Source organism: Fukomys damarensis, unplaced genomic scaffold (genome assembly GCF_012274545.1).
Source record: "Fukomys damarensis isolate Sample0158 unplaced genomic scaffold, DMR_v1.0_HiC HiC_scaffold_39, whole genome shotgun sequence".
NCBI classification, from domain to species: domain Eukaryota; kingdom Metazoa; phylum Chordata; class Mammalia; order Rodentia; family Bathyergidae; genus Fukomys; species Fukomys damarensis.
This window is the reverse complement of record NW_022900951.1, coordinates 57,262,427-57,289,154: the sequence shown is the minus strand read 5'-3', so window position 1 is coordinate 57,289,154 and position 26,728 is coordinate 57,262,427. Positions and strand designations below refer to the sequence as shown.

General features: G+C 34.7%; 1 protein-coding gene across 5 annotated transcripts in view; it reads left to right on the top strand.

Moving 5' to 3' along the window:
* Phka1 (phosphorylase kinase regulatory subunit alpha 1) overlaps positions 1-26,728 on the top strand; it is a 144,285-nt gene that overhangs the window by 19,780 nt on the left and 97,777 nt on the right. For all 5 annotated transcript variants that reach the window (XM_010607968.3, XM_010607967.3, XM_010607966.3 and 2 more), the window contains exons 5-8: positions 5,358-5,440; positions 11,108-11,188; positions 15,780-15,878; positions 16,923-17,069. In XM_010607968.3, coding sequence (XP_010606270.1) covers positions 5,358-5,440; positions 11,108-11,188; positions 15,780-15,878; positions 16,923-17,069 — 410 coding nt within the window. The remainder of the gene's footprint in view (positions 1-5,357; positions 5,441-11,107; positions 11,189-15,779; positions 15,879-16,922; positions 17,070-26,728) is intronic.

Genomic DNA, 26,728 nt, shown 5'->3' with positions numbered 1-26,728 from the left:
CCCCGGTACCAAAAAAAAAAAAAAAATGAGGGACAGAAGCTTGATATTAGATAGGTGAGTGCAAGTCAATCAGGTTTAATTTTTAGTCCACTGAATCAGCTCATTTGCTGAGGAACTGGATGCTTGTGAATGCTTTGTGTAGCACTGTCACCTTTGACCTAGCCCAACCTTACCTCAGCTCCTGTGTACTCATCTCTCTGCACTCTCTCACCAACAAGCAGTGCCTTGTCTCTCTAGGAGGGACAGGATCTAGAGGTCCTGTACTTACATTCTTGCTCCAAGAGAATGGTCTTTTCTCTTGGTTAACAGAAATTTTTAAAATAATTTAGTAAATTTTGAGCATCTGCTGTTATTAAATAGCAATAGTGTGAGATACATTTAGGACATGCAAATAAGGTATGATTCTTACCTTAAAATTTAGATATATATTTATAATAATACAAAGTAAAAAACATGTCTTATATCCATATTACCAACTCATTCTTGTAATCATTATGTGCATAATTAAAAACAATAAACAGTAAAAAGATAGAGAAAAATAACACTCTCTAAAGCACAGAATAGGGAAATCATTGCTGATATCACAGAAGAGACAACATTTGAACTCAGCCTTGAAAGTATAATAGCATTTCAAGATGTGGAGAGGAGGAGAGAAGGCCATTTGAACAGAGAATATCATGAGCAAAGGGACATATGGTAGAAAAATGTAACATTTATGTGGTATAGTGATTACTTAACTGTGATACAAGTCTAAGAGATGGATAAGTCCAGTCTCACATCCTCTGCTGGGTCTCTGCTCAATCATATTGGCATAGAAAAACGATAAAAATCAGGCCATAAAGATGATACCCAAAGCCACTATCCCTCCTTTTCTTCTTTCCCATCTATCCAATAAGTTAAGGTGGTTGTTGCTATAAGAAAGACATTTGCTGCTGCGGCTACCTTGTGCTGCACTTATTGTCTTGGCAGAGCCATGAATCAAGAGGAATTTTAGTCTGATGATACTAGCTGTATAGTTTTCTATTTCTAAAATTATATAGTTCAATGTTTTAAAATATCTGTCATTAGATCAAATATCTAGAAACAAATAATTTGAAAGCATGAAAGTACTAGGAGCATCATAGGATAAAATTATAAGTTTCTGAGAAGAAAAATATAGTATACGGTGAGTATTTTCAATTTGAAAAATCCTAAAATCTTATTTTATTATTTTATTCTCCAAAATCTGAAACTTTTTGAGTGCCAGTGTGACTCAACAAGTGGGAAATTCCACACCTGACCTCATGTGAAGGGCTGAAAACAAAACATTGATGCACTAAAGATATTAAATACTATTAGCTATGTGTATAAGGTATATGCGAAACATGTGTTTATGAAACTTTGTGTTTATATGAAGGTAAACATGAAACTTTAAAAATTAAACTTTAAAATTAAAAATTTCTTTAATGTGTTTATATTTGGATCCAATCTCCAAAGTATCTCATTATGTATATCCAAATATCCCCAAATACATAATCTGAAACACTTCTGGTCTCAAGTGTTTCAGATAAGGGATTCTCAACCTATAAACAAAGTCAAAATTCAAGCAAACCAGGAAAAAAACTTGCAACATAGGATGGGATAAAGATTTAATTCCTTTAATAGTCATTAAAATATCAATAAAAAACAAAGAGAAAAAAGTTTAATGCTGTGCTGGGCAAAAAAATAAATATATGAAATTCATGAATGACACTATCAGTTTATAGGAAAAGAAATACAGATAGTTTATAAATTTATGAATGTACCAATGGCTTCACTCATAAAATAACAGCAAATCAAAAGGGAAATTCTTTGTATCTATTAGAATAGGGCAAAGAAAAAGAACTTATATTAAAGCCTGTGTAGGCAAGAGTACAGGGAAACAAGCAGTCAGTGTTGGTTGGTATATAAGCTAAGAAATTATTTGCAGAATACCTTGAAAGTAACTATCAAACTTTAATATGTATAGTGGAGCACTTAGAGGGAAGTGTGCTAATATATTCAGCTTACCCTGAAATGTATCAAGAAATAAAATGGTGAGCTATGTCTGTAATGAACAAAGCATAGTTAAATGTTAATAGCAGAGTCCAGGTGATAGGTATATAAGTGTCCCCTATAAAATCCTTTCATTTATTTCTGCTTGAAAGTATTCTTAAGGATGTGAGGTTGAATACAAGAAATAAAGAGAGAAAAGATAAATCATAATTTAAATTTGTACTTTTAGGAAGACTGCAACTTTATGTCACAATCATAATCACTGAAGGTTATCCATATCTGTACTCCCTAGGCCTGTTTGTTTATGCTTTTCATCAAGGCCCATCACACCCAAAATCCTTTAAAGATACTATTAGCCCATCTTTATAGCCAAGTAGTAACCCATTATGTATCGATACCATATTTTCTTTATCCATTTGTCTGTTGGTGGGTATAGAAGCTGCTTCCAGGATTTAGCTACTGTGAATTGTGCTGCTATAAACACTGGCATATGTGCATCGCTGTAATGATGTCTTTAGCTCTTTTGGAAAGATATCTAGAAGGGGAATAGCTGAGTCAAATGCAATTTCTATGTGCTGTTCTTTGAGAAATCTCCATGCTGATTTCCATAATGGTTGTACTAGTTTATACTCCCACCAACAATGTAGAAGTGTTCCTTTTCACCACAGCTATGCCAGCATTTTTTATTTCTTGATGACTGCATTCTTTCTGGAATAAGATGAAATTTTAGTGTTGCTTTAATTTGCATTTCAGAATAAATTTAAGACATTTATAGGAAAATAGATACACTTGGAAAGTATAATGTTAAGTGAAATCACGCCCACAAGCATAAACACCATAAAATATCTCTCATTTGAGTAAGGCAAAGTATCAATAAAGACCAAAATAAAATATTGATAGGGGAAAACAGGAAGATGGATATTTTACAAACTGGAAGGAGACCAAGGGCTAGGGGAGGTGGGGAAAAAGTTTAAGATTTAAGATGTATCATAAACATGTATCATAATTAATGTAAACATTATATGTTATAAACATGAACAAAAATAGTAATAATAATAATGAAAATGGAGAAAGGAGATCTAGAGGGAAGTGGATGTGGAGGGGAAGCAAAATAAGAGAACTGAGATGTATTATGTAAAAAATAAAAATTAAAGATTTCTTTTTTAAAAAGAGATACCATTAGCCCATAAATTAGCTTAGTTGATAAGGGGCAGAAACCTGACCTTAAGATAAACAGATTCAAATGTTTCAAAGAATGATTTTAAGCAAAGCATCTTAGATCACCCATCTAACCGAAAAAAAAAAACAACAACACAGACTGGGCACTGCCTTTCTCCTATAAAATGGACCATCCTTTTAATCTGAAAATGAACTGTTATATTTCAAACTGTAGTTGGTTTATTCTAAGAATCGTGTCTGAACAGGAATTAGTGATTATCCTGGACATTTTCCTGGAGTTCAATAAAAAGCTAACATTAAGAAATATTTAAGAATCACTTTACAACGTGCTTCTAAGAATGTCAGAGAACTTTTTCCATTCCCAAGCCATTTATTTATTTTAAAATTTTTATTAGCGCATGCTAACATTGCATGATGATAAAGTTTATGTTGGGAAGTTGGTACATGTATTTAACATATCTTAAACCCAAGCCATTTAAAAAAGTGTTTATCCCCAGATCTACTTACTATATATATGCCCACTGTCAACAAACTGGAAATTCTGGACTTTTTCTGGCTATCACACAACAGCATAGTTGGCACATGTAATCATTTTCACTGAAGCAAATCCATTTTTGTTAAAAATGTGGACATAAAATTTTCGTTTAGATAGAATAGCTTTCACTGGAAAAATATGAGAAGCTTAAAAGTTAAGTCTTTATAGCTAAGCTGTTCTTCACTTCTTATTTGTAGAATAGAAAGGAAAAATAAACTTCCTAATTTTTTAGTTCTGAAATGATTTCTTAGTTTAAGATCAACTGGTCTAAATGAAGGCTTTGGATACATGTGCATAGGAATTTTTGTAACAAAAAAAAAACAAAACAAGTGGTTTTGTTTTTGTTTTTGTGCTTTTGGCCTTTTTCCCCCCTTTTTTTTCTTTTTTTGGTATTGGAAATTGAACTCAGGGCCTCGTGCTTGCCAGGCAGGCACTGCACTGCTGAGCTACAACCCTGGCCCTCTTTTTTAAAAGTATTTTAAAAGTTAATTGCTCAGTAAACTTTACACATAGAAAAATGCTCAGGAGTTAATAGTTTTATATAAAATTTTATGAACTACATCTGGCAGTTTGTTGCCTTATTTAGTATGATTTAATATTTTAATGTAACTTTTAAAATTACAAAATAGAGCCTATTGTAGAATACAGTAAAATTACAAAGATGTCCAAAGAAGAAAATAAAGTTACTTTAAATCTCACCAGCAAAGATAACATCTTTCTAGTATATATTAGCGTCTTTCTGGTATATATTATTCTAGTTCAGTGGTAGATAGGAGAGAAAGATTGGGGACATTAAACAAAAATGGATCATATCATACATGTTCAGAAGCATCATGGTTAAGAAATCAGTCTCTGAAGTGAAACAGAAGGCTATAGTCAGTTAAGTTCTGATTCCACTATTTATAATTACATGACCTTAGGCAAATATTTAACCTCTCTAAGCCTCATGCAAAAAATAGAAGTACCCACCTCTTAGGGTTGTTGTAAAAATTAAATCAATAATTCATACAAAACATTCTATATGTAAGCTATAGTTGTCTTTGTATAGCCCACATTGAAATAACTCCGTTTTTACTTAAAATATGGCTGTAAGTTCTTGAAACCAAATTTTATCTACTTTATTTTTTCCTTAGTATTTAGAAGCTTTCTGGTTGTTTTTTGAAATATTTTTGTTTGCTTGCTTGTTTTGTTTTGAGATAAGATTTTGCATGTAGTACAAGTTGACCTTGAACTCACCATGTAGCCCAGAGTAGCCTCAAACAGTGATCCTTCTGCCTCAGCCTCCAAGAGCCATGATTACAGGTGTACATTCCTACATTCTGCTTCTTTTTTTGAAATATTCTTTTATCTCTTTTCAGTTTCCCAGGTTATATATTAAGCACATTATTAATTTGTTATACATAATACCAGGAATCCTTGACTTGCTATGAAATCTACAATTTAAATCCTTTCATGTTAAAATATGCTCATCTCAGCTGGAGATTTGTGGTGTTGTTTTTATGGTTAGAAATCAAAGCACCTTCCATTGTTACTAAGCAGGAGTAAAATTTTGGGGGTGTAGTGAGCACGTCTTTACTATGCCTGCCTATTAAGCTTGTAATTGACCAGTTATTTTTCACTTTTTCTTCAGGACTCCACATCATCCACAGCCTAGATGAGGTCAATTTCATACAGAACCTTGTATTTTACATTGAAGCTGCATATAAAACTGCTGTAAGTACTCATTTTGGAGTGGGTCTCTCTCTCTCTCTCTCTCTCTCTCTCTCTCTCCCCCCTCCCTCCCTCTCTCTGTCCCAATTGAGCCCAGGGCTAGGCAAGAACTTTACAATTAAGCTACACCTTCCACCCAGTCTATTTTCTTTACTAAGATCATTCTCTATTTTTTTCCTGTTTATCCCCACTCCCCTGTCCTCCCTTCAACCCCTTCACCCTGCCTATTAAAAAAGACTTTGTTTCCATTTTTTCATTTTCTCATATTTATTCATTTCCCCTACTCCTCACACTTCCCTTCCCCCTTTAGACCTTTTCTTCCTATTTCACATTATCTATTATACATTTTGAACCTTATTTACACTTTCAGTTTCTCACACCAAAGAAACTTCGGTATTTATTATTTATTCATTTCCCCTACTCCTCACACTTCCCTTCCCCCTTTAGACCTTTTCTTCCTATTTCACATTATCTATTATACATTTTGAACCTTATTTACACTTTCAGTTTCTCACACCAAAGAAACTATTCGGTATTTACACATGTCCTAATTATTTCAGGTAAGAGTATGGCCTCAATGTGTATCCATTTAGCTATAAATGTCTCTAGTTTCTCATTCTTTATTGCTGAGTAGTATTTCATTTCATAAAAAAAAAATCTTCGTTATCCAGTCTGCAGTTCACGGGTAATTGAGCTATTTCCCAGCTTTAGCTATTACAAACTGTGCCACTATAAACATGCATGCACATATATTGCTGTGATGCAATTCTTTTAAATCTTCTGGGAAAATACCCATCATGGCAATAGCTGGGTCATATGGGACCTTTAATCCTAGTTTTTTGAGGTATCTCCACATTGATTTCCACAGTGGTTGCACCAGTCTGCACTCCCTCCAACAGTGGAGAAGGGTTCCTTTCTCCCCACAGCAGCCCCACCAGCATTTGATATTGGTTGATTTCTTTTCTCTCTCTCTCTCTCTCTCTCTCTCTCTCTCATTGAGTTTATTGGTACATTTTATGTGTACAGTACAGTTACATTCATCATTGGGATCTTGTACCTTTACATGACAAGTCTTGGTTCTCATTTTTTACCCTCGTCCCTGCCCTCCCTTCACCCCCTCCTACCTTCCCTATTTACAAATACTTCATTTCCATTTTTTCATTTTCTCATATTTTTTCTTTTCCCTTATTTCCTTTCCCCTACCCTTCCTACTTCCCCTACACCTTTAGCCCTTTTCTTCCTATTTCACATTGTCAATTATATCATTAGGACTTCTGACAATTTTGAAAATATGCTTTACTGTGATGATAATTTCACAGATGTAAACATAGTTCAATATTGATCAAATTGTACTATTTAATGTGTGTACTGTTTTGTAGACCAGTTATATTTCAATAATATATAAAATTGATTATTTGTGGAATTCATAAATGCAAATCATTCGAAGACAGTGCAGGAGACACTGCCAGAGTCATTTTCTCAAACTGCCTCTTTGTTGTGTTCCCATTTCTTACTACCCACCCTTCTCCCTTGTGACCAACAAATATTTTTCCAGTGCTGAGGATGGAACTAAGGCCTCAAACATTCTGGGCAGACACTCAGTCACTGAGCTATACCTCCAGCCAATATACTTTTAATTTTTGTTAGTCAATTATCTTTCAGAATATTTAATTAAAATGAATGTATTTACCATTTCTAGGGATTATCTTTTCTATATATAGATTCCTATTTCAAACTTCTATCAATCATTTCCTTCTGCCTGAAGAATCTCCTTTACTATTTCTTGAATCTGGTGGTGATAAAGTATTTCAACTTTTATATGCCTTTATTTTACCTTCATTTTTGAATGATATTTACTTAGGCATAGAATTTTTGCTAGCAGCTGTTTTTGACTTTTAGCATTTTTAAAAACATTACTCTTGTCTTTTTGCTTGCATTATTGTTTTTGTTCGTTTGTTTTGACAAGGATCTCAGTGATCTATAGTTCACCTGGCCTCAAACTCACTGTGTAGCCCAGTCTGTCTCGAACAATCTGCAGTCCTCCTGTGTCAGCCTTCCAGCTGTTGGGATTACAGGATGTACCACCATTCCTAGCTCAACTTGCATTGTTTTTGACAAGAAATGTTTTGTTATGTTTGCCTTCATTTCTCTTTACATAATGTACCGTTTCCCTGGGCTGCTTTTAAGAGTTTCCTCTATTCATGTTAAGAATTTATGTTATTTTGTTCTTCGGTTTACTTCAAGTTTTCTTGTTTTGCTGTGTGTGTGTGTGTGTGTGTGTGTGTGTGTGTGTGCGCGCGCGCGTGCGTGCGCGAGCGTGCGTGCGTGCCTGCGTGCGCGCACTTAGGGGTCATTGATCCACGGATCCATGAATATATTGTGTTCATCAAAGGTTTTCATCAACTATTTCTTCATATATTTTTATGTTGCCTCCTTCCTTCAAGGAATCCAAATACACATGCACGATGCTGTTGCACAGCTCCTGGATGTATTGCTTAATTTTAAAATTCCTTTTTCTCTCTTTTTCATTTTGGATAGTTTCCATTGCTATACCTTCAACTTCTCCAATCTTTTCATTTACAGTGCCTAACTTGTCATTCATCCCAACCAGTATACTTTTTATCTCAAACAGTTTAATCTCTATAAGTTCAATTTGCATCCTTTTTATACCTTCCAAGTGTCTACTAAACTCTTTAAATGTTTACAAAACATTTACAAAAATTTTAATATCCTTGTCTGAGTATTCTATTATCTGTGTCAGTTCTGGGTTGGTTTCAGTTATTGATTTTTCATTTTGAGGCTGTAGCTTCCTGCTTCTTTGCATGCCTAATTTTTTTCATTGTATGCTAGATATCAGAATCTTGTTGCATTATGAATGTTTTTGTATTCTTACAAATATTCTGAAATTTTGCTCTGAGACTGATCTTTTATTGCTTTTAACATGTGTTATACAGGTCAAGGATCATGTTTAGTTTAAGGCAAATTATTCCCCACTACTTAGGCAAAACCTTTATGAGTACTCTACCCAGTACCCCTGTACATTATAATCCAGTTAGTTGGAAAAGGCACCATTTCTCCCATATGAACGTCAGCTATTTTTCTCTCTAATTCTTTTGGCTGATACTTTTCCTAGTCTCAAGTAGTTGCACTGGTCATTATGCTGCATAATATTTGAGAGTGACTCTCTTCAGATTTCTGGGTTTATCTGTATGTGTAACTCTCTCTTCTCCATTAATATGTCCTGAAAATTATAGATACCTTGGTGTATCGCTATACACTTAGCTTCATTTCTTCAAATTAAAAAGTCTTCTAACCTTTGCTTGGGTTTCTTCTCCTTGTACTGTGTCCTGGAATCCTACAAACAGCAATCTGGGGAAATCTAGGACTCATCTCATGTGTTATTTCTTTCACACATCCCTCTTTTATTATATGTTCTTTGCATTAGAAACTACTGTGTCATAAATAGTCTAGTATATTTTACTTGTTTCCGGTGGGAGGGTAAATCTAGAGGCTATTACTCCATATTTTTCAGAAGTACAAGTCAACATAGATATTTTTGATTTGCTAACAGATTAGTTGACCTCCTGATACACAGACCTGCTGTGGTCCAGGGTAGAGATCAGGGTTTTTTGGCCTCTCTGCTGCACCAAGGAGTTGCAGTGGTAAAATTGATTATATTGATTCCTTCTTATACTCTAATCCTTGCTGCACAAACAGATGGGTCTGAGTTTGGGGGCAGATGAGCCTAGCCATGTGTTAAATAGGGCTTACCTTCTTGAAACGTCACTTTAACTTGGAGATTTTACATGAAAAGAATTAAAGGTAGATGCATAAATAAATATAGATGTGGGGGAGAGTTTGTGTGTGCATATACATACACGTGTTCATGTATCTCTTTCCACATTCTGTTGAATGAATCCTTAGGAGCAAAGACACCCCAGTAACAACAAACATCTCCCATGCCCAGGTCAGGGATTCTATAATTTTCTAATAAAATAAACCAGGGTTTCTTTAGAAGTGATTGATTTTAGGGCTAGGGCAAGAAATATATGAGATTGAAGCATCTTGGAATGCCAGAGAGTGAAGAAGTGTGCAAAAAAGAATAGGGCATGTTAAAAATTCTTAAGTAAATTTAAAAGGCACAGGAGCCAACTGCATCCAATAACCAAAAGCTGAAAAATTAAGAAATTGGGCAGAAAACAGTGATGGTATTTTATTATATGCCAAGGGAAAACCTAAATATCCAAAGCTCATACCAATATAAATGACTGAATAATTAAATGAGAGTAAAGGAACAGCTCTTCCTCAGAGAAGAATTGCAAATAATGATTACACAAGTAATGAAGAAACTAGAAAATCACTAATTAAATGCCACTATAATTGCTGCAGGCAAGATCCACCAGTGGATGCTGAATTAGTAGGTGTATGAAGAAAAATAAAATATTTTCATAGTCTTAAAGTCCATTTCTAGAGATATTTATTAATTGCAAATGGAAAAATAGTAACTGTAGAATAGAGAAATATACCAGACAGTGCCTTAACAAAGTGCTAGAAGAAAGTTAACATCATCAGTAATAAGATAACATCTTATATGCCCCAAAATGATGCTCTGAAAAGTACGCAGCATGATTTCTACAATATGGATTCTTACCCAAAATGTATAGCTTCAGTCTCATCATGAGTTTAAAGTAAACTCAAATTAAGGGAAATCTACAATTTACATAATCACTACTATTCAAAAAATGTCAAGTTCATGAAAAACAAGACATGAAGAACCATCTATTTATTGGAAGAGACTTAGGAGACCTAATAAATGTGATGTGAATCCTGGAATATAAAAGACCTATTGGTGAAAAACTAGTGAAATCTAAATAAAGTCTATAGTTGGTAGTATTTTACTGCTATTAATTTCTTAGCTGTGACAATTGTACTATGGCTATGTCAAATGCTAACATTTGAGAAAGCTGAGTGAAAGGTATATGGGAACTCACTGTGTTATTGTTTGCAACTTCTCTGTAAATCTGAATTCATTTCTAGTTAAAAAGGTTTTGAAGGTAATTTTTAAATACTATCTGTATATTATAGAGGGACTGTATAGAGATGTGGCTAAGAGTAGGCTTTTGGAGTGTAGTTTCTTGGACTCTAATCCTGATTCTGTCACTTTATTAGCTATATGACCTTGTCTGTGTCATTTAACCTCTGTTTATACTTCAGTTTCATTATCTGTAAAATGTGAGAATTAAAGAAGACGATATGTAAAATGCAGAGGTTAGTGCATAATATACTGCCAGTGCCAATAGAGAATAAAAATAGAATGAAAGTTAAAATACAGGGCTGCTGTTTAGTTTCCATTTCTTAGATCCCCTGGGTATCTACTGCGGTGCAAATTTTGAGAACCATATCTCCAGATGAAGTGAGTTTTAGTTCTCAGCCCTCCTAGCTAAATCTTGAGGAGTCTTCAAACTTCTTGGAGACCATGATAGAAATTAAAGCTATCGGAAAAGTAACTGCAGGGGCTGCCAATTCATTGACTACACCTTAATACACATTGTGTGCATACACAGCTTTGGCAAATTAGGTAATATTAGTGTTTTTTATTCAAGGTTTGTGCATCTAGTGAGTATTTAGTAGTTATGACTTGCTAATCCTATATTGGTTATTTTATGCCAGGACTTCGGGATATGGGAACGTGGAGACAAGACAAACCAAGGAATATCAGAGTTGAATGCCAGTTCAGTTGGAATGGCAAAGGTAAGTTTCCTTTCTCATTATCTCTACCATTGCAAAAACAAAAGAAAATTCTTTTGGCTTCCCTAGAGCTATTGGCAAAGCTTGATATCAAGGAACCATCACTCAGTCCTCCATCCCCTTTGCTCTCCTCTGTCCCCAAAATTATCATCCTCATCATCATCATCATCCTCATCCTCATCATCATCATCACCATCACCTTTCTGCTTGGCCCTTCTCTGGAAACAGCAAAACACATAAAGTGAGAGCAGGAAGAAGATGAAACATATCTGTTATGATAAATATGCATAATTTAATCTTTTTGCTAAAAGACAAAGACAGATTGATTTTTAAAAAGAAAATCCAATGTATATTGCCCATATAACAAAATGATACAGAAAAACTAAAACCAGAAGGATACCATAGGTAAAGTCTGACAAACAAAAAAGAGTATACTATGTATGTGAATGTCCAGTGAAGTTGAATTCAAAGCAAAAAGTATTATGTGAAGTAAAGGGACAAAGAGACTTTGTTTATTTGTTTTTTATTTTTTGAGACAAAGTCTCGCTATGCAGTTCAGACTGGCCTTAAACTCACTATGTAGCCTCAGCTGGCTTTAAATTCAGCAGTCCTCCTGCCTCAGCCTCCCGAGTTCTGAGATTACAGGCATGCACCATAACAGCTTGTGATAGTCTTTTAAAAGACACACTTGTATTTAGAAAGTCCAATTTGGAATACAGTTTCAGTTACAGAACAAAATAATGTTAGAAATACAAGGCAAAACAGGCAATTATAAAGGAATAATTAAACAAAAAACATTGTCAGGTTGACAGTAAGGTAAAACAAAAATGAGATAATAAAAAATTTGAATTGTATAATTAATGCAGTTTAATAAATGAATATGGAACTTTGTACCTATAACATATTTATCCCTTGGGTAAACTTTTTCTTTTTAATGCATTTTTAAATCACCAAAGTGTTGTTGTTAAATTAGATCCTATTATATGTACTTCTGTAGCACCTGGTTGCTTTTGACTTAACAATGTTCAACATCACTGGCCTTTAGAGAAATTCAAATTAAAACAGCACTAAGATATCATCTTACTCCAAAAAGATTGGTAATCATCAAGAAATAAAATAATAACAAATGCTGGAGAGGCTACAGGAGAAAGGAAAATTGATGGGGGAATGTGAAATAGTACAATTACTATGAAGATCAGTCTGGAGATTCCTCCAAAAACTAAAACTAAGAATTGCGTTTGACCCAGCTTATCCTCTTCTAGCTATCTTCCCCAAAGAGTTAAAGACATCATGTTACAGTGATACGTGCATACGCATATTTATAGCAACACAGTTTATGATAGCTAACTTTTGGGGAAAACCTATGTACCCATCAACTGAAGAATAGATAAAGAAAACATGGTATTTATATATACAGTGGAATACTACTCTGCCATAAAGAATGATATGCTTGAAGCATTTGTAGGCGAATGGATGCATCTCAGAACCATAATATTAGGTGAAATAAATGGGACACACATGATTTCTCTTATATGAGAAACCCAAAATATAGATAAAGAGCAAAATAAAAGATATTTAATAGGAAGTAGATTTTTTTCGAATGGGAAGCAGAACAAGAGATGGAGGGCATGGAAGAAGAAGGAAGAGAAAAGGGATTTTTAAAAAGATATAATTCAGTAAAAACATGAAAATAGAGTTTGTGTAAATGTGAAGGGGAACAAGAATTAGAGGGAGCAGGGAGCGATGGTAGAGAAAGAGAACAAAAACAGAATTAAGATGTGTTATGTATGTGTACCAACCTGCCACAATAAATGTAATCATTTTGAAGTGCAAACATGTACTAATAAAAGAAATCATGGCACTAAATAACCTAACTAAACGTCCTTCCATGTCATTTCATACAGATAAATCTAGTTCATTCTTTTCAGTTGCTGTATAATATTTAATAATTGCTCTATTCTTTTACTGATCCATATAATGTTTTAGTGGGGATCTTTGCACATACATCCTATAACTTGCACAAACAATTTTGTAGGATAGATTTCCAAAAGTGGAACAACTGCACTAAGGTATATACATTTAAAAATTGCCCTCCCCAAATATTTCCAGTACTTTACATTTCCTCCAACCATATATGATAGCTAAGTGCTATTATATACTATGTATGCCATTTTCCTCCAATTTTAGTAACTCTGGATATTATCGATACTCTTGGATATTGGACCTAAAAAGTTTTCAGCCATTGAAACTTTTTTATTTTTAAATCATTTCAGAATGGGGAAAAGTTGCAAGAATGGTATAAAACATTCCATATACCCTTTATCTAACTTCTCCACTTGTTAACATTTAGTTTCACACACATGTACACACACGATCACACATATTTTCTGAGCTACTTTGAAGTACATCACAGACTCAGTGTCCCACTATTCCTAAATACTGCATTGTGAATTGCCTCACTATTATCTAATTTGCTGACCCCATTCAAATTTCTTTAACTGTCCCAATGATGTCATTTTTTTTGGCAAAAATAAAAATTCCTGTGATGCAGGACCTAATCTAGGATAACATGTTACATTTAGTTATAATATCTCTTAGGCTCGCTGAACCAAAAATACTTTTCTTGTCTTTCATGACCTTAGCATTTTTGAACAGCACAGGTCATAATTTGTTTGTTTGGTTTGGCCCTGGGAATCAAACCGAGGGCCTCATGCATGCTAAGCATGTGATCTACTGATCTATACTGTCAGCCTCCCTTCACCTTTTACTTTCCAGACCCAGGCCAGTTATTTTATAGAGTTTCCCTCAATTGATTCTGTGTGAATTTTCTCAGGATTTGACTCAAGTTATGTGTTTTTGGCGAGACCACTGCAGAGGTGACGCTGTGTGCTCCCTCTGTTATCAGGGAGTGTGTGATGTGAATATGTCTCTTTACTGATGATGTTATCTTTGATCACTTCATTGAGGTGATTTCTGCTAGGTTTCTCTGCTATAAATTTGCTTGGTTTTCCCATTTTTAATAATGAGTATTTTAGCCTCATCAACTTCTGCTTATCCTTTAGATCTCACTTAGGTATCATTTCTTCAGAGAACCAGTCCAGAACTGTTTCCTACTTCCAAGACTAGGTCAAGTCTGCTTCATAGTTGAGGAACTACAGATAAGTAATAAATACTTGAAGTAATGTCCAACCTTCAAAAATTAAATATTTTGTTTGCATTAAGGAAGGTATGGTCATATACTGTACTTCTAGTGATAGCTGTATTGGTATAATATACATGAAAAGCAATTCAGCATTATGTCTGAAAAATGTTCATACACTTTGACTCAATGACTCTACTTCAGAGAACTAATGTTTACAAAAAAACTCAAAATGGGAAAGAATAATTTGTTAGGTTGACAATGAACCTACCGTATGCCATGCTGTGTGATTGGTATTGGTAAAAATACAAAACTCTGACCTCAAAGAATTTATAATTTAGCAAGAGAAGTTCATCAAAGTACTGTTTCCAACAGAACCAAATTAAAGACAACCTAAATTTTTAGTAATAGATAAATGGCCAAATATAGTTTATTACAGCCATATGAGAGATGTTATGACAAAATTGTTCCAATGATACTGAAAAACACTCACGCTGTGTTAGTAATTGTAAAAAGTAAGATACCAAATGTGGTTCAATTATATACAAATATACATGGAAAAAACTAAACAGAAACATGTCAAAGTATTAAGAGTGGTGGTTTCCCCTGCTCTTAATACTTTACTATGGTTCCAAAATACTCTATAGGTACTATGTTTTGTTTTATGATTTAGAAAAGTAAGAAATTAATAAATTCTATTAAAAATAACAATCTCACTTTTATGAGGAATCTTACAGAGTCAAACACAGAAGTAGAGAGCAGAATGATAGTTATCAAATGCTAGTATGTGAGGGGAGTTGTTGATCAAGCAGTACAAAGATTCAGATAGATAGGAGAAGTAAGTTTTGAGATCTGTTGCCCAGCAAGGTGACTATACTCAATAAAAGTGTATATTTTTTTAAAAGCATGCAAATTCTTCCTTTCCTTGCTGGTTCATGTTTATTTTTAAATCACATCACTCTAGGATATTCACAACTAGTTGGACAGTCATCTATGTGGCAGTACCCAATGATTGTAGCATTATCTTTACAACCACACAACTTCTAGTATTTCTTATGTGCCGATATCACACTTGGAGGTTCTCTGCCAAAAGAACAATTTACTATAAATTCATGTGCCATGTTCACATTTTTAAATTGTGCCACTTGACTTGAGTGCTACAGACACCACCTAAACTTTCTCTTAAATGATATGAGTGGCAAAGAAAAACTCAGAAGCCCCTGGAAAGAAAGAATGTTATTGTACTGTATTTTCTGTTATGTCTAACATATTCAGAAGTGACATCATGTGCAATAATAAGTTCTTAGGGTACAACAAAAAAACATATCTTTTTTGGCAATACTGAGTTTTGAATCGGGGTCTTGCGCATACTAAGCAAGTGAGATATGTCCCTTAACTCAGAGCTGTATAGCTTTCTAACATTGAAGGTGTCCTTTCTCCTATTTCTTCCCATAGGCAGCCCTGGAAGCACTAGATGAACTGGACCTATTTGGTGTGAAAGGTGGGCCCCAATCAGTTATCCATGTCCTGCCTGATGAAGTACAACACTGCCAGGTAAGGGAATAATAGACTGTGTTAAGCAAATTTTATTCTTGTCCAGACTCAAGCTTAGAATGGGGCATTAGAGTAAGGAGAGCTGAAGGACAGTAAATCATATGATGTATGGTCATGTGCCAACAAATGTCTTTATTAAGCATCCAGTATCAAAATAAGCCTGATAGTACCAGCTGTAAAATAGATCATAGTCCTGTTCTCTCACTAAAGGTTTTAAAAGAATTCCACCCTAGTATATAAAATTCTCCACTGCTATCATATCAAGAGACTATAGTCGCTTTCTAAAAATATATTTTTCTAAGCACACAGACAGAACAAGAGATAACAGATTTTGAGCATTCTTTATAGTGGCTCTGAAACATTCTCATATCCTTGGTTGCCTCTGGTTAGATATTTGGAGATTAGACTTTTAATGGAGTAAATATGTATCTTGCTTTGTTTAGGATTATTCATGGTATTGGATGATTAAGGTTTTTCTCAATGGCACAGTGAATCTTCTTTTTCATCAAACCCTGATTAGACACTGTTGGTATGCTAGTGAATATCAACTCACCTTCTAACTTGCAAATTTTCCATGGAAAACATACATTCAGAGGTATAAGAGCTGAGAGCCTTCCCATCTTACTTCTCATCAGCTACATTTTGTCTTAATTCTATTCTTAAATAGGTGCTAATACAACAGGACTGTGGGTGAGATAATGATGTTAGAATCAACTTTATGTATGAGCACCTGCTTAAGAATCAGGATGGGGGCCGGGGATTTAGCTCAGTGGTTCGGTGGCCTGCCTTGCAAGCGCAAGGACCCGAGTTCAATCCCTGGTACCTCCCACTAAAAAAAAAGAATCAGGATGGGAAAGCACTGAGAAAAGTATTAAGATGAGGGTTAATTTACAAAACCAGCAAGTTTTTTAAGCTATTGCTAATGAATGTTTAAATTTGTTTCTGAAAAATCTTCCTCCTCATAAATCTTTTGAAAATAAAGCTGTTAGTTTTACAATATTAAAGTGGTTGGTAATGTATCAGGTTTGACTTCCTTTCTCTTAGTCTATCCTTAATTCACTACTGCCCCGGGCTTCAACATCCAAAGAGGTTGATGCCAGTCTGCTCTCAGTGATTTCCTTCCCAGCCTTTGCTGTTGAGGACAGCCAGTTGGTGGAGCTCACAAAACAGGAGATCATCACCAAGCTTCAGGTGGGTCTATATGTGCTCCGAAATTTGGTGCCTTTGGGGACCTTGAGTAAGACTTGCATCAGCGGTTTCAAGAAATCTTCTATTTTTTAAAAACCTGTCCTCTTCTAAATACTTTTCTTAAGGCTATTAGTTTCTCTCTCTCTTCCCTTCCCGTCCCTTCCCCTCCCTCCCCTTCCCGCTTCCTAAAATCAGGGATCAGACTCAGGCTCTTGCCATGTAGGTACAGAGCCACTAAGCTACAACCCCAACCCCAAAAGGTTGCTAGCTTCTACAGTTAATGCTGGTGGGAATACAGAGTAGTATATCCACTTGGGAACATGGTTTGACAATTTCTTACAAATTTAAACATATACCTACTACATTACCTAACAACCTCACCCATAGATATGTGCCCTACAGAAGAGAAAACTTAGGCTTATACAAAAATATGTACACAAATGTTTATAGAAGTTTTAGTCATAGATACAAAAAACCAGAAACAACCTTCAACAAAAAACAGTGAACAAATTACACCACATCCCAGCGAAATACTACTCCACAATTAAAATGAACTACTGATTTATGTGACAATATGGATGATTCTTACATGTATTTTGCTAAGAGAAAAAAAGAATGACTACATATTGTATGATACTATTTATATAACACTCTGAAAAAGGCAAAACTAAAGGGGAAAAGAGATTAATGGTTTCTAGAAGTTGGGAGGATAGACTATAAAGATACAATTCTGCAGAATTTTGAGGGTAATGGAGTATTTCTCCATGGAACTCTGCTGGGTAGACTCCTGACTCTGTATAGTTTGTCAAAACCCATAAAACTGCATACTGCAAAAAGTAAATTTTAAAAATAAACCAGAGTACGAAAGAAAAATAAACTTCAGACTGAATAATGAGTCTAATTGTACAACAAATGAGTCATATAACTATACTGAAGGGGGTGAAACAAGGAGCTGACTCAGAAAATTGTGTTTTGTCTAGATATTGTAAGCCTAAACACAAAAATAAGCATATACTCACACTATACTTCAGGGATTAACAAGCTATAGCCTGTGAACTAACCAACTATTCTTGTAAGGTTTTATTGGAACACAGCCCAGCTATGTTTATATTCCATGTACTGCTGCTTTCAAGGTACAGTAACATAGCTGAGTAGTTCCAACAGAGACCATATGGCCTGAAAAACCTAAAATATTTACTATCTAGCCTTTTAAGAAAGAATTTGCCAACTTTTGCTCTAGATTTGTTTCTCTTTGTTTCTCAAAGAATGGATGTATGGACAAAAAAAAAAAAAAAAGAACTGCACATCATAGATAAAATTCCAGAAACTTAGAACAAAGAAAGAATACTACAAGCTGTTAGAGAAAAGTACCAAATCACCTATAATGGCAACCCTATCAGAATAATACATTTCTCAACACAAGCCTTAAAGTCCAAGAGAGTTTGAAGTGAAGTTTTTCAAGGCCTAAAACAAAATAATTGCCAGTGCAGATTACTATATCATTCAAAAGTATCCTTCAAAATGGGTCGAGAAATAAAGACCTTCCATGATAAAGATAAACTAAAGAAACTCACGACCAACAAACCAGCACTGCAGAAAATACTTTAGGTAATCCTAGAGATAAGGAGGAAGACAACTCAAGAACCCAAGGGAAAGAATCTTACTGGAAAAGTAGTCATGCAAAAGGAAAACAGAAAATAATCAAGCACATGACAGGAATCAGTATATACCTTTCAATAATAGCACTCAGTGTAAATGGGCTTAATTCTCCAACCAAAACACATACCCTGTCAGATTGGATCAGAAAACAAGACCCAGCTATATGCTGCCTACAAGAGACGTACCTTATCCATGAAGATACACACAAATTGAACAGATAGATGGGAAATGACACTCCAGATGTGTTTCAGGGCACAGACCAGTAAGCTCCAGGTACACAGGCATTGAGCAGTGCCCATGTGGTAGGCAGGGCCAGGACCTTTTTCAGATGCACTGAGGTGGAGACAAGTTCCCCTTGGAGTACAAGCATGCCTCCATCATTGTTAGAGGCTGAGCTTTGTGAAGGCTGCAGGGTGGGCAGAGTGTAGTGTGTCAGACTGAGCCTTTCTATGTCTGAGATTCCTCTGTGGTCTCTGCCAGGATGACCCCTGAATTAGGCCAGCTCCTGCCAAAGCTCCTGACCACGGCAAAGGATCAGTTCAGGGAGCACCAACTACCAGAACTCCCATCCTGATCCACTCCAATGAGTTTGGGGTAGAATGGGTCAAGTTTTGGATGTCCAATAGTGGGAGGCTGCCAACTACATGCTGAGCAGGAGCTCTGGCCCCAGTACCATCTGACTTGTATTTATTTACCATGTCCCTTGTGTCTGAGCTACCTGGCGCTACTGCCAATAAAATAGTACTGGAATCGATACACATTTGAAGGACCTTGGTATTAGACTGACTCTCTGAGCTACAGAAGTTAGTTGCAGAGTAGGTATCCTTCGGAGAGGATATTATGAAAAGGAGAAAAATCAGGCTTGGATGTTGAAGAGAGGAAAGCAGCCTTCTTCAGTTGTAGAATAGAGTGTTATTGGATGCCTCTGCCTGATACCTGTGAAAAGCTGGCCATGAAACAACCAGAAGGAAAATTGAGCAATCTTTTCTCTTTTTTTAAATTATCCTGAAAATATTTTATTATACTTGGACAAAGTCATAAATACTATACAAGTTATTAAGTATGCATAGTTTATATAAGACAATGATCTTTGGAATATCACAACCTATAATATATAACATATAAATGAGAACATCATTTAAAAAAATAAAAGTCACACCATTCTTAAAAAAAAACACATTCTGGTGCTTCAAAATACTGTTATGTGAGGTATTTCATGTATTTATGTGGCATAAAACACATATTACATGAGTTCCAGTATTTGACGTAAAATATGTGAGTACAAATTATAAAATGTAGAAAGACTAATTATACTTTCGTATTCCACTATATAAAGAATACGTGTTACCATGACCTTAGTTTTTCCATAAGTACTACACAATTGCAATCATGTTAACCAAAATGATTCTTTTTGAGCATTTCTTTATGCCTTTATTAGCAATTTGTACTTCTTCTTCTGTGAAGTGTCTGTTCATTTTGCTTGCTTGTTTTTTTATTGGGTCCCTTTTTTTGGACAATCTACTTGTTGAGTTTTTTATGTATATTCTAGTTATGAGTCTTTTGTCTAAGGAATTGCCCCCCAAATTTTTTTCGTATTCTGTAGGTTGTCCTTTCACTCTGTTGGTTATTTCTTTTGCTAGGCAGAAGTTTTTTAATTTAACATGATCCCATTTATTCATTCCAAGAACTATTTCCCATTCACCCAAGGTTCTGAAAGGTTTAGAAAGTCCTTACCTATGCCTATGACTTCAAGAGTTTTACCTATTTTGTCTTACAGCTGGTTAAGTGTTTCTGGTTTAATGCTTAGTTTTTGATCCACTTTGATTTTAGTTTAATATATGAGATGTGGATCTAGGTTCAGTCTTCTGCATGTGGATAGCCAGTTTTCCCAACACCACTTATTAAAGAGACTATATTCCTTCAGTTTGTGTGTTTGATCCTTTTGTCAAATCTCAAATAGTTGAGTGTATCTGATCCTCATGTAAGTTTTTGTGACATCATGCTGTTTTTTTTTCTCACAGTAGCTTTGTAATATAACCTAAAGTCCAGGATTATGAATCCTCCTGCTTTTCTCTTTTTACCCAGGATTACTTTTGCTATTATAGGTCTCATTTGTAAGTATTCAATTTTTCTTGCTGCTATTGTGAATGGCATTTTTCCCCTAACTTCTTTCTCAGTGGCTTCATTATCAGTGTATATGAATGCTATTGATTTTTGTGTGTTGATTTTGTATCCTGCTACTGAATTTCATTATCAATCCTAAGAGTCTTTGGGTGGATTTGGGGGGATTATCCATGTAAAAGATCATGTCTTCTGCAATTAATGATAATTCAACTCCCCTTGCTATATATATAACTTTTTTCCTTGCTATACATATGACTTTTATTTCCTTTTCTTGCTAGTGAAAGACCAGCACATAATTGCTCTTGCCACTGCTTAAAATACTTTGTTGGACAGGAGTTCAACATAGATAAGAGGACACCCTTCTCTTACTAGCAATTTTAGAGTTAAAGCTTTCAGTTTTTCTCCACTTAATATGATGCTAGCGATAGGTTTAGGTTTGTCATAAATGGCTTTTATCAGATGGAGATATAGTGTTATACCTATTTTATTCAGTTTTTCATCATAAAAGGATGTTGGGTTTTGTCACAGGCTTTTTCTGTGTCTATTGAGATGACTGTGTGAGGCATTTTTTACCTTGCTTCTATTTAGGTGATGTATTACATTTATTGATTTGCATATATTGAACCATCCTTTCATGCCCAGGATTAAAGTCTACTTGATCATGATATATGATCTTTTTGATGATTCATTGCATTCTACTGCCAGTATCTTGTTGAATATTATTAAAGAGAATGGTCTATAGTTCTCTCTGTCTCTCTGTCTCTCTCTCTGTCTCTGTCTCTGTCTCTCTCTCTCTCTCTCTCGTCTCTTTTTGTTAGATCCTTGTCTGGTTTGGTAATCGGGGTAATGGTAGCTTCCAGGATTGACTTTGGGAGTACTCCTTTCCTTTCAATTTCATTAAAGAGCTTGAGAAGTGTTGGTGTTAGAACTTCCATGAAGTTTTTGTACAATTTAGCAATGTACTCATCCAGACCTTGGCTTTTCTTTGCTGGTAGGTTATTTATTACTGCTTTGATTGTATTGCCTATTATTTTATTATTCTGGTTTTTTTAATCTTCTTGCTTCAATTTTGATTATTCATGTTTCTAGGAATCTATGCATTTCTTCTGAATTCTCCAATTTATTGGCATACAAGTTTGTGAAGTACTTGTTGGTTGTTTTGTTTTTTTAATTTCAGCAATGTCCATTGTGATTTCACCTTTTCCATTTCTAATTGCATAAATTTGAGGATTTTCTTTTTTTGGTGAGATTGGCTGAGGGCTTGTCTATTTTGTTTATTCTTTCAAAGAACTACCTCAAATTTATTAATTCTTTGTATTTGGTTTTTTTGGAGGATCTCAATTTCATTGATTTCTGCTCTGATCTTTATAATTTCCTTCCCTATAATAGCTTTGGTTTGGGAATATTCTTGTTTTTCTGAGACCTTGAGGTACATCATTAGCTTATTTGTTTGGGCTTGTCTTGTTTTATGATGTGAGCATTCCCAGCTATAAAATTCACTTAGAGGACTGTTTCCATTGTGTACTGTAAGTTCCGGTATATTGCACTGGCATTACCATTTAGTTTTAGAAACTGTCTTACTTCTTCCTTGATTTCTTCTATAGGCCAGTGTTTAGTTAAGAATGTCTTGTTTAGCTTCCATGTATTTGCATAATATCTGTGTTTTCTTTTGTCATTGATTTCTAACTTCATTGTACTATGGTCTTATATTACACATGGTATAATTTTAATTCTTTTACATTTATTTAAGTCTGATTTATTGGCTTTATGTGTGTTTTGGAGAAAGTTCCATGTACTCCTGAAAAGAATGTGTGTTATGTCTTAGTTGCATGGAACACTCTGTAGATATCTATTAAGTCCATTTCTTTTAAGGCTAATTCAACTCTGATATTTTTTTTTCTATTTGATATATTTGTGGCAGTGTGGTACTGACATCCTCCACTATAATTGCATTTGTTTATCTGACCTTTTATGTCCAGGGAGTACTTGCTTTATGAAGTTGGTTACACTATTGTTTAGTGAACATGTTAACAATTGTTGTTTCTTCCTGTTGGATTGTTCCTTTCAATGATATATAGTGACTTACTTTGCCTCTTTTGATCTGTTTTAGCTTGAAGTCCACTCTGCCTTATACTCATAAGATAGGTACCCCTGCTTTTTTTCAGGTTTATATTGCATGGAATACTGTTTTCCACCCTTGGATTTTTAGTTTAAGAGTTTCTTTTTTAGTTAAATGTGTTTACTGTGTACAGAATATTGTGGATTTTGTTTCCTAATGCATTCTGCCAGTCTGTCTTTTGATTGAGGCATTGAGACCGTTTTTATTGAGAATTATTACTGATAGGTATTGACTTAATTCTTGTCATTGCTTTATTTTCTTGTTGTTGATTCTCTACCTTTTCCTTCTACTTAACAGCTCGCCCTACCCGGTGTATTCATTTTATTAGACCTTTTGTCATTCTTAGCTTCATTGTCTCTTTCTAGGGTACCTCTGATAATTTTTTGAGGTTCTAGTTTCATGTTCATGAATTTCATTAGTTCTATTTATCATTGAAGTATTTTATTTCTCCATCAATTTTGAAAGATAGTTTTGCAGGATATGTCAATCTGGGTTGGAAAGCATTTTCTTTTAGGGCTTGAAACACTTCCCTCCAAGCTCTGCCAGCCTTTAAGATTTGTGTTGAGAACTTTGCTGAGATTGAAATTGGTTCTTTTTTTTGCTTTGTCATTTTTGTTTGTTTGTTCTGTTTTTTGAGACAAGGTCTCATTATGTAGTTTAGGCTGGCCTTGAACTATGTATCCTAGTCTGGCCTTAAATTTATGGTAATCCACCTGCCTCAGCCTTCAGAGTGCTGGGATTACAGGCATGTACTATCATGCCGGGCTTCTAATGGGTTTTCCTTTATAGATGATTCATTTCCTTTTTCTAACAGCTTTTAAGATTCTGTTCTTGTGTTGGACTTCTGAGATTTTGTCTATGATGTGTCATGAGGACGTTCTTTTCTGATCACGGCTATTTGGGGATCTGTATGCCCCAATTATCTGTATATTGAACTTATTTGGAAATTTTTCAGCTATTATGTCAGCAAACAGGTTTTTTATGCCATTTGTGTTACCTTCTGATTTTCCACTAATTCCAATTAACCTTAGTCTTCTTTGTATCATCTAGAAGTTATTTGATCCATTTTTCATGTTCTCTTGTTTTTAAGATATTCCTCATTAATTGGTCACTCTAGTTCTTAGTCTGTTCTCATATTGGTCAGTTCTACCCATTGCATTTCAAGACCTCCCGAATTTGTATTTGGACCGATTTATGGACTATTGTCCTTTTCTGTCCTGGTCATGTATGTCTTACATCATTTTGTTTAACTCTTTTTGTTAGTGTCTTCGTTAGATTCACATATGATTTTAATTGGCCCAATATCTTATTACTTACATCCTCTATGAGTGTCACAATTACCTTACTTAACTATTTTGTTGTCTCCCCTGATGCCATTTCAAGTAATTTGGCATAAGGTTTTTTATTTCATCCCCTTTGAAGCTCTATGAATGAGCTTCGGGGGTGGGGGGAGGTTAGGAATTTGAGGAGGTACTTTGTTAGCATGTATTCTCATGTTTCTATTTTTGTTGTTTGTTTTGTATTGAGGCTTATGGATATATTGTAGTAGAAATGTCTGTTTCTAGTATGGAGACCTCTTTAGTTAATGTCTACTTTTCAGTGTTGTCCTCTGTGCATGGCTTACTCCTGGCCTTGGTCTGTGTCCCAGGATCCAACCAGCTCTGTTTTCTTGGTGTGGGAGGTTGCAGCAGTTTGGGCCCAGTACCCATTTCTCCTGGAATGGACTACAGTATTGTGAATGACCCTTAGGCAATCTGGGTATTGACATCTCAAGAAAACCAATTAACAGCAACTTGGCTATAGAAATAAAATCAGCATTAGTTATAGCATTAAATATAAACTGAATATCAACAAACCCTAAGGACCAAAAAAGTACCATCCTTGTCCATAAGAAAGAGATCAATAATTATAGTATAAACCTTAAGACATACCAAATATTGAACTACTAGTGACAGGCAGTAATTATTTACTAAATAGAACAACTTTATCTCTAGTAACAATAGCACAGTATTCAACAGAAATAGCATAAAGTTAACTGTTTATCTAGAGATTCATAAAGCTTAGTAGTTATACTACTGAAGGTGAAGGGGGTGGGAAACTGGAGAATGAAAAAAACAAAATTTGAAAAACTAATCAATGGGATATGATGAGGAGAGAAAAGTAAGATAAGGAATCCTAATAAAGAGTAAAAGCAAATTATTAGTGATAAAGAACCGTCTCTGGAAAAAACAAAAAGGAAAAACCAACAGTGAAGTGATCCAAAAAGAAATTAAGAAAACAGTTCCATTCGTGATAGCTAAAAAATAAAGAGCAAAAGATAATAGGAAATAGGGAGAGAGATCTTTTTTCAAATGGGAAAAGAATCAAGAGAAGGAGGAAAGATAGTGGGAGGGGAGGAAAAGGGGATAAAAAAAGGAAGTAAGAGAGCTATGTACATACACCAACTCCACACAAAGTATGTAAACATTATGTACTGCAAACATGCTGATAAAAAAGGGGGAAAAAGTCACAGGTGCTAGCCAGGTATCTAGCATAACAACTAGATACAGGGAGGTATCCTTTACTGAGACAGGAAGCATAGGAAGAGAGGTAGTTTACATGAAATATGTTGAGTTTGAGGTACCTATAAATATTTCAAGGAAAGACAGTGAGTATCCAGCTGGTGTATAGTTATAAAGTTCAAGAGAAAAAGGAGTCTTCCTGGAAATGTAAAATATGGTTTTTCCATGCCTCAGTTAAAGTGATAGCTGATAATTGGCACCTTTAAAGCATACCATGTAAAAGATCAGGTAAGTAATACTTTTAAACTTCCAAGGGTTATTATTTAATAATTTTAACCTCAAAGACATCAACAAATATTTGTTCTTTTCTTAAAACCATTAACAGGGACTGGGAATGTAGTTGAGTGGTAGGGCACTTATACTAGGGCCTAGCATATGTGAGGCCCTGGGTTTGATCCCCAGTGCACAAAAATAAATAAGTAAAAATAGCAAATAATATTTTATTTCTTGATGAAGGTGGTAGCAATTTTAAAAATCTTAACAGAAAAAAAATTTAAATAAATACCTAAGAATCAATCTAACCAAGGAAGTGCAAGACCTTTATAAAGAAAACTATAGAACTCTGAAGAAAGAAATTTTTGAAAAGGATGTTGGAAATGGAAAAGATATCCCCTGCTCCTAGATAGGCAGAATTAAAATTGTTAAAATGGCCATGTTACCAAAAGTGGCATAAAATCTTAACAGAAAAAAAATTTAAATAAATACCTAAGAATCAATCTAACCAAGGAAGTGCAAGACCTTTATAAAGAAAACTATAGAACTCTGAAGAAAGAAATTTTTGAAAAGGATGTTGGAAATGGAAAAGATATCCCCTGCTCCTAGATAGGCAGAATTAAAATTGTTAAAATGGCCATGTTACCAAAAGTGGCATATACTTTTAATACAATTCCTGTTAAAATACTAACATTATTTGCAGAACTAGAAAAAACAATTCTAAAATTTATATAGAATCAGAAGAGGCCCCCAACAGCCAAGACAATCCTGAGGAAAAACAGCAAAGTAGGAGGCATCAAATTTTTTGATTTCAAGGTATACAGACACTTCTTGTTTAATGATCACATTCTGTTCCTGCAATTAGGTTGTTAAATGAATTGGTTGCTAAATGAAGTATTGTATATACAATACTTACAATATTCAGAACAAAGAAATGGCCAAAGGAAACTCCAACTTTGCAGAACTGCAATGTATAACAGAATATA